Source organism: Siphateles boraxobius, unplaced genomic scaffold (assembly GCF_051911475.1).
Source record: "Siphateles boraxobius isolate OS27281-9 unplaced genomic scaffold, OSU_SipBor_1 13, whole genome shotgun sequence".
Lineage (NCBI taxonomy): Eukaryota > Metazoa > Chordata > Actinopteri > Cypriniformes > Leuciscidae > Siphateles > Siphateles boraxobius.
Genome location: NW_027508733.1, coordinates 31,319,332 through 31,328,405, shown reverse-complemented (window position 1 = coordinate 31,328,405; position 9,074 = coordinate 31,319,332). Strand labels below are relative to the sequence as shown.

General features: G+C 37.0%; 1 protein-coding gene across 2 annotated transcripts in view; it reads right to left on the bottom strand.

Annotated features, from left to right (window-relative positions):
- Nucleotides 1–714: 714 nt before the first annotated feature.
- Nucleotides 715–9,074, bottom strand: part of lcor (ligand dependent nuclear receptor corepressor) — a 38,654-nt gene continuing 30,294 nt past the window's right edge. The window contains exon 7 of one of the 2 annotated variants that reach the window (XM_077227007.1): nt 715–6,307. In XM_077227007.1, coding sequence (XP_077083122.1) covers nt 5,251–6,307 — 1,057 coding nt within the window. In that variant the 3' untranslated portion in view covers nt 715–5,250. The remainder of the gene's footprint in view (nt 6,308–9,074) is intronic. The other variant, XM_077227008.1, reaches the window with a different exon arrangement.

Below are 9,074 nucleotides of genomic sequence, written 5' to 3'. Positions count from 1 at the left end.
AAGTTGTCAACGAAGAACAAAATGGCCCCTAAAACTACTTGATATAATCACAAACTCAAACAAATCTATTATGGTGCAAGTACCTCAAGTGCATAGATTGACAGTCTGATGGATATCTATAATTAAATTGGACTAAAATGTTTGCCGACAATTTGTTTCTCCCAATTCCAAATGTTTTCTGTTGAATAAAGGTGTGCCTATTCATTTTAATTTCGCCAAAATCAATAAAAAACAATAGTTTTTACCCTAACCCTAACTTGAAGGAATCGTAACATGACAACATCATTCTAGGCTTAACTAATGGTTTGAACAAAAATATAAACTTATCCAATCTCAATAATATGCAACTTAACCTCTAATATGCATTTAAATGGCAGTTGTAAAAAATACATTTAATCAGATATAATTAGACATCAAATTTGGAGTGTCAATGTGTCCATATTCTCCCTTTTCAGATTCTTTCTAATGTCACACCCGACTAGTTTCCCTTGAAGAGTGATCAAACCAATAGCTTAAAACTGTAAACCACCCACATGATGTAGACATGATGGAGTTCTGTGTGCATGTGAGTGTTTGGAGTGTGTTTTATTTGTGGAGTACAAATGTGTGCCCTATTGATTTGAACGTGTGCTAAAGTTGTATTCAAAAAGAGACCCGTGGTTCAGTTAAGCAAAGCATTCAATTTTAAAATACACCAGAGGAAAACAAAAAAATGCAACTAGTGTTATTTATAAACTGCTTCCTTGAAAAGTGATCGTTGCGTTTTTGGAAACGTCTAAAAGTCAAGTACAGGTCCTGATTTCTACAACCAAATGTAGAATCAGCTGCTCTGGAGAGATCTCACCTGAGGTAATGCTGTTATGTGGATATGCAGTGGAGGTCAAAAACTTGTCAAAGAAACAAAAAAAGACAAAAAAAAGGCTATCCGAGCATCTTTTCAGAAAAGATATTATAATGAGCCACTTGAGACAAAACAAATGGCACTTCATATGGTACAGAAAGTGAGGTTGTAGCTGTCGGCGTCGATTTCCATCATTTCTTTGTGTAGCATTTCAATGTCAACCAGAACAAAAAGACAAATAAAAAAGATTAACAGTAAAATAAATATAATATATTCATTTGTAATATGTATAGATTTTTCTTCCATATAAAGGTATCTCTTGAAATTTTTGGAATGCAGTTTAAAAACAAGTTTACAAAGAGCACAAAAACAACAGAAAGGTTAACATTTCCACCTGTCCCATATTCTGCCCTTCGAACCTCCATTTGTGTTTTTCACAAAAACACCCATGAGGGTTAAACCTGATGGTTCAATCGCTATTCAGAGTACAGGAAAAAGGGATTGTGTCTTACAGTGTCCATTGATGTTTGCCTTGACGATTAACGATAGTTAACTTAAAGGATGGGACCCGTTATTGGCAAGATGCGAAATGTTAAGCGAAATTTTTGATTGTATTCAAAAAAATCGTTTTTCTGTACCTAAATGAAAAGGGTGTAAATATTGGTCAGTCAGACACATGAAATGCCTCGCCATCCCTCTCATAGAAGACAAAAAAGAGGGTGAAATAGGAAAATAAAATTAATTTCCCAGAGTTTCAACTGCTCCTTTTCCACGTGCCCCTGAATGGTATTTAAGGATGTGGCACAGAAAGGTGCGTTTATTCCCAAGGATGAGGTATATTGTGCACAGATTGTAGTTAATATAACATGTCTAAGCACTTCTTGTACAGGTAGTTATGTCTGCATTGTTATCCGACTGACAAATATTGCGAACCCTTCTGCTGAATCTATCCTGAGATACGAAAGTACTGAAGGCTACAGGTGTACGTTTCAGAGAAACGCAAATAAAACGACAACTATTGAAACGAGCAGCAAGAGAAAAATTAAAACAGTCTGTTCAATGTATGAAATGTGAAAGTGCCATGTTTTCTAAACTACTGGTTTCAGAAATCATTCCGAAATGGTTCTACATTCATTTGTGTAATGATGTTTTAGTTTCTTTAAGAGGAGGATGTTTTTGGACAGGGGGAGCCGTTAACCCTGTAATACATTAATCATTGAAGTCAAATTAAATAAATATGTTGAAATGGCATGCACCATTGTGAATCAGACAGCTGATGATAAATTAGGTTGCAGAATGTACAGTAGCAATTTGAAAGTTCAAAACCTTCTAGATTCACAATAGGGAGGTTTCCTCCGAAAGATTTAAGTGCTGCAAAACAACTTCCAGTCATGGCCATCAGTGCAATCATTCATAAGTGCCAATTATGAGGGCAAATATTCAATTAAAATGTAATCTGTTTGTACTAGTAGTACTAACTATCTAGATGTAGCAACTGATCTACTACTTATAATTACTACTTATAATAGTTGCATTTTTTACCTTGTTTTACAGTAAAAGTTAAGCAATTTTATTGGAGAATCCAACTAAATTTATAATTAAAACAAGAAAAAAATACATTTGCCAGTAGGGTAAGAAAAAAATAATTCAAAGTTTTCAAATATTCTGTAAAATCAAGAAAACATATCTTGATTTCTGGATTTAAAAAAAAAAGTTTTTTACTGTAAAACAAGACAATACTGGTTAGAAAAATGTTTAAATGGCAAGAGTATTATTTTACATCACGTTGATCAATAAATAACCTGATTGATTGATAAAGGACCAAACTAAATTCTAATTAGACACTTTAAACGCTCAGCATTGGTAAAGTGTTGGTGCATTTGATGCCAGATGACCTAAAGGGATTTACATGTAGAGCTATAAGTATGAATATGATTCTAACTTAGCTAACTTCCCCTTCGACTTGCTACATAATCAGTTGTAGAAGTACAGATCATAATTTAAAAACTATATATTACATCAATTGTTTACTATTGTATGCAGTTTTGATAAAAATAATCAAGATTCCTACTAATTTCAGTAGTGTCTTCACACATGGCTTTAATGTAAATTCATTAAACAAAGCTAACAAAACTAAAAATAATTTTTGATTAAAAAGATAATTTAAATAAAATGACAACCATACCTACAACTATAGTGTTGTAGGAAATTGTCCAATAAATACAAGCCTAATTAAGGCTTTAAAATGAATTGAATTCACTGGGCAAAATTGTAAAGGTGTGGCCAGGATCGTCCACCTTGAAGAAAACCTGGCCACCAAAAGTGTCAGATTATAAATAACTCATCAGCCTCCACTGAACTGGTGCATGCCATTTACTTAAATTATTGAAATTAAATAATGAAATAAATAAAAGGTACATTTCAAAGAGTCAGTTTCATCATCAGAAACCCTGAAGTCTGAAGTATAATTTTTGTCACAGACTGGGTGAGCACCAGGCAGTGATATACCAGAATGCCCTTCAAACAACATCAAAGTGGAGCATGCCATTCCAAAAGCCTTCTCTTTGAAATCTTCACAGATCTAGCGCTTTTTCAGTTTTATATACATCAGATGACACGGTTAGATTTGAAGAGGGGCAATGTGACACTAAACAGTGAGGCAACACTAGACAAATCTGAGAGTTCAAGCTGTCGACCACTTTATATTAGAGGTAATTTTTTCAAAACAAAATGAGCATGTTTGGGTCTAAGCTGCAGGACGGCAGGGGTCGTTAAAATGACCCCCCTTTGATCTCGCAAGTCTCCTTTATGCTATCTGCTACTGCAAAAGCTACTTTAAAACGCACACCCAAACATATTCACTTTTATTTTTAAACAAAGTGCTATTTTCAGAGAGATCTCAGAAAATGTCCGTCTGGCCAGGTGTTTCGAATGATAACATCCCACCAATATCTGCAATCCATGGCTCAGCTCGACCCAACTAACGCCCGGTATAAAGCCCTGCCCCTGACCCAACTCATTTACTAAGAGTGTGTCACAGGTTCCAGTTCAAGTAGGTAAGATGCATTGTTTCTCTAAAAACATGATCGCTATATTTGTCTCAGTTGCCCTGAGTTTTACATGAGGAAAAGAATCTATTCAGAGACAACAATCGGCTCTCTGAAAGAACGCAAATTTATAATATAACAGGGTTATATTGTCATAACCTGACCTACATTTCCCCCCACCTATGTTCCACCCTCCCCTAAACCAACCCTCTGCGAAAAATGCTTTTCTTTTTATAAATATACACGTCAGCGACTGACTATAAGCAGCGACGAGGGAGCGGCCAGAGACAGCCAAAAATTGACTGCATGAACCCTCCCTCGATTAATTTTAGTAGAAAGATGTGAATCTGAAACACGTTCCTGTTCTGTGTTGTTTAAGTCGGCATTGTCCCTTCATGGGTTTTGGAAACCTTTTAAGAGAGAGGCTCTCAGCAAGAGTAGAGTACTGTAAAATGAGTATGATGTAGTACGCCAGACAGAACAGTAAGTGCGTAATGCAAGCAGTGTCGAGGTAATCAGGTCTAATTGCCAGATTTAGGCTCTGGCGAGCGCCAGACTGAAAGTGTAGTGCAAAAGAAAGCGCTAGAGTTAAAGAAAAGTTTAGTTATACAGTAAAGTAAAAAAAAAATCTTTTCAACATCACAAACATGCATCCCTGAATGACTAATCTTAAGCTTCATTATTTTTTTAAATGGACGTGTCTAATTCTTAGTCTGTTTTAATGGCGCAGAATATAAAAGGAGGAAACTACAAAGAGTCGAAAGCAATAGTTTTTACCTGTTAATAGAAAACGGGCCTAGGATTGATCCCTGGTGACAATCCTTGTCAACTCCATTTGAAATAAATTAGTTTTAAAGATCATGAATTATTTCATAAACCTACCCATAAGAGAAGATTAATTCATTTTTGAAGGGTTATTTTCCAGCTTTGCACGAAACCCTTCAAACCCCACTTCTCATTTCTCAAAATGGCATGCCGTCCAAAACGCATGAGCATTAATGGCACAGCTAGCAAAGTTCATGATGAAGGGGGCGAACAAAGGGTTAATCTGCTTGCTTTTCGTTTTTAACAAAAATGTCTTTCTGTGGATACTCTCTTATGGCTTTAGTACGCATTCGTTGCTTTATGTTGTAAAAAACTTCAGCAAATGCTTGCAGTGTCAATGCGACCACTGATAACTGCCAATTTGTTTCTTATCCCCAGTTATCAGGCTTAAATCCTCCCATCAATCCCTGCAGTTGTGCTCACCCAGATACTGCAAGTAAATTGGCACAATTAAAGCCCCAATCCTCAATTTCAAATCATCAATTGTTTCTGTCAGTATCTAAAACTGTTTCCATTTTATGAGGTGTTCTGTGTAATCTACTCGACTTTGTCTCCTGTCCCCTGCAAGAGATCTCCTGGCGTTGCGATGGGTGTGGTGGCGGGCGTCGACGTGGATTCGGTTTCACCGGTGATCCCAGAGTCTTGCCCCTCGGCCCTCATCATCAGTTTAAGCTTTTTCTTTGGTGGGTTCTTCAGTGTGCCCATCCTCTCTTTTACCTTGTACTCCAAGGTACTGTGGGGAATACCGTAGATGTTTTGCGCCTTTGAAACGCTCATCTTCCCACCCATCACCACAGCAATGGCTTCTTCTAGAATCTCAGTGTTGTACTGCCGATACCGCCCCCTTTTCTTTCGGGGTTGCTTGGAGCCTGTTGGGTCGGCCTCTGGATCTGATGATGGGTACTGGGGTCCCAAAGTTGGCTGTTCGAGGTCTGCCCCCCAGTACTCGGCCACGGCTCCTGCGTCGAGAAGGCCTCCCAGAGCGGCCCTGCGACTCTGCTTTGGCAAGATGACCCTCAGCTTCCTACTGAGCGCATTCTCCGAGTGCACGTTACCCATCGTTATAGAGCTGTAACTATAGAGATCCGAGGCGTTCCCATGGGAGTCCCAGGACAGGTCCATGCCTCTAACTTGCGGGATCTTCAAGTCCACTGGAGGGGAATGTCCTGGTTCTTTCTTTACCGTGATGGAGCCAGTGTCATGGGACTTTGTGCCCTTGGTGAACAGGCCTAGGTTCTCCTGGAAAAGAGGCAGGTCGCTTAGGTCACTGAGATTCCCGCCAATTTGTTTGAGCTTCAGGAGGCTGTCTAGATGGGATTTCCCCCATGATCCATCACGTGAAAGAAGGGATTGGGCATGGCTGTTGAGGAGACCCACGGACTCCAGGCTAGCCAAAGAAAGAGGTGTGGGTTGGCCAAGGAGGCGTTGTTTCTGGTTCAGGAGTTCCTCTTTTATAAGGAGTGAACGGGCCAACGGTGGCTTGAGGGGTCCAGAACTAATACAGTTCTCCCTTATCCCATCATGCAAGCTTCTCGGTGGCAAGCCATCCTCATCATCAACATCTCGATAGTTGTGATCAGCTCTCTGGGAACGCCTAATTTATGGAAAGATAAAATGTTCATATGTGAGAATTTGGTATGTTACTGGGATAAAGTCTTGTAGTTAATGGAAAGGAACAATTCTGTTGTCTTCAAGGAAATTTTTCCATGAATAGTCACGTTCATTTTTTGTAAAGAGTAACAAATACCACTTTTACAACAGATTCCCGACTGTGTCGAACAACGAATGCCAAACTTTATAATTTACACATAATCTTGAACTATTTATAATCATTATAACTACAAAACTATTTATAATGGTTAACTTAATGATGTAATATTGACTGCATTTGTCAAGATCAATCATTCAGCCCCATTCCCATAGAAATTGGAATTAAAAAATATCAAACTAATATTTTTTCTTTAATTTATGGAAAATAAATGGAAACCAACATCTGGTACCAAACTAGCTAACCCCTACTTCAGTGACAGAATAACTTACACATTTACTTACACAAATGTGCTGGTCTGTTACCCATGCTAACCGTTTTAATTTCGTACATGTTGTAAATGTTCATATATGTTTTTCCATCTACGCTAGTTTTATTGCTAAAAATAAAACAAATCAGAGTTTTAAAGTGTATTTAGACATGTCCCAAGTTTTAATAAAGTTGCAAATATTGCAAACCACATGTAAAATGATTCGAAAATAAAATGGCTCATGTAATATGAAGTTTGATCCAAGGTTAAACACATACAATTTGTTAAAAAAAAGTTTTTGTACCTTATTTGTGTGGTTTCATTGACAATCATTCACAGTACCATTCTGTATCTAGTTTTCAGAGAAAAATAAAAGTACCTTTTCTGAGGAAATGTACCACATTGTCTGTACCTTAGTAAAGTGTCTTAGTACAGAAAGGAAAGTTGATTGTCTAAGCAGGAAATTGAGGTCCCACAAGAGGTTATACATACCTTTGTGCTCTGATGATACTTCACTTAGATTACTCTGCTCTTTCAAACATCAGCTAAATTATTAAATTTTATTCTTGCCCATGCTACAAATAAAGTCCTTTACTGTTTAAACGCACCATTCTGTACAAGATTTATACGCATTTCACTACACAGACATGAACTTTTTGGAAGTTTTTTTGTGTATCCAAGTAACAATTTAATTTAACCTAAAAGAGTACCATTTTAAGGACACCTGTACCTAGAGTATAAGTGTTTATTGTGCCAAACACTTGTGCAACAACAGTTTTTCTATGATATTTGCATTACATGGTTTGGCTTAAAATGCTCGCTAACAAATCTAAAATTACAGATAATGCTTCTCACGTACTGATCAGTATCAGTGTCGATTATGCTTTTTATAAACTGATTGTTGTCGGTTATCCCGAGGCCGATCCCTTATTTTTCGTCAGCGGTCATGCTGGTGTTGTGCAGTAGTAGCAGTTGCACCTTCAAGTGGGTTTGTTTGCCCACCGCCATTAAAAGGAAAATACGAAGCTCAAATATGCGTGCGTGAAGCGCAAAAACCAGTGAGGTCTATTCTAGCGTTTTACACGCACTTGTTCGAGCTTTGGTGTTTAACAAATTTGATGCACACTTTTGTAACAAATCACTCGAAAGTCATTTATTTACTGTTTATTTTTATATGCCGTCAGACTATCTGAGACATCGTTGCCTTAACGCGTTGTTATGGGTTGCGTCTTGCTTCGGACTTGACTGAGAGACTGGCATTCTGACACCACGAACTTCAATACTAGAAGCTCATATCAATATTATAATCATATTCATAATTGTAACCACACAGTCTGTATACAATGTACACCATTGTAAAAGATGTTTACATTTACCAATATGTGTGCATATATATATATATATATATAATAACAACTTTTAATTGAAGTTAACTTAAAACAATCTTCACATAAACACATGATAATAAATGTCACATTTACCTGCCCTTCAATATACATGATTAGTTTCAATATACTGATTAGATACACGCGTGCGTCATGTGACTGTTGATGTGCCTATTGAGATGATTTCAGTTTGTCACGTCTTTACACTCTGAAGTAAAACGTTTAATTTCCTTTTTTTATTTTTTAGGGCTAATTTTTTTTTCTATTGACCCAGTCAGACAAGTTCAGATTTTTACTTGCCCGGTCAAAATGCACAAAAAGTAATTGTTTTCGTTGGTTTGACCCATGTAACCTTATTAACAGTGATTTTCAGGTAGGTCTAACCGTTAAGATATATACAGAAACTGAATAAAGTTATCAAACACTTCACAGACTTCATTGCATAAATTGTAAATGAAATATATTATTAAAGCTACAAAAGTTATTCAGTCAAGAGCAATGAGTGATTTTCTCCTTTTCTTTTGTTCTTTGATTAACATTAATAATGAACATGAGGAGGTTTATTAGGCAGCTGTCACTTTAAGATCTGATGCACGACACGATCTGACACGCATGCCATCCCAACTCTTTACGTTCATTTAACTCATGTAAGACTGTGCTTGCGAGGATACTCGACAAAACGGGCATTTTGGCATCATTTTGTGTGGTTTTGTCTGTTCAAGCGCCGTCTGAAGTGGCTTTCTGTGCGCACAAGTCATGTTTCTGTCACACAGACAGGAGATACACAGATTATATAACATAATGCTAGTCAAAGGATGATGGTAAAAAAACAGATGCTGCGTTGTGTTAAATATTTGTAATGTGTTAAACTACTAGAAAAATTAATTGTGTGCGTTAACGTGTTAATTTTGACAGCCCTAATATATATATATATATATAAAACCAAGCACTAGGAAAA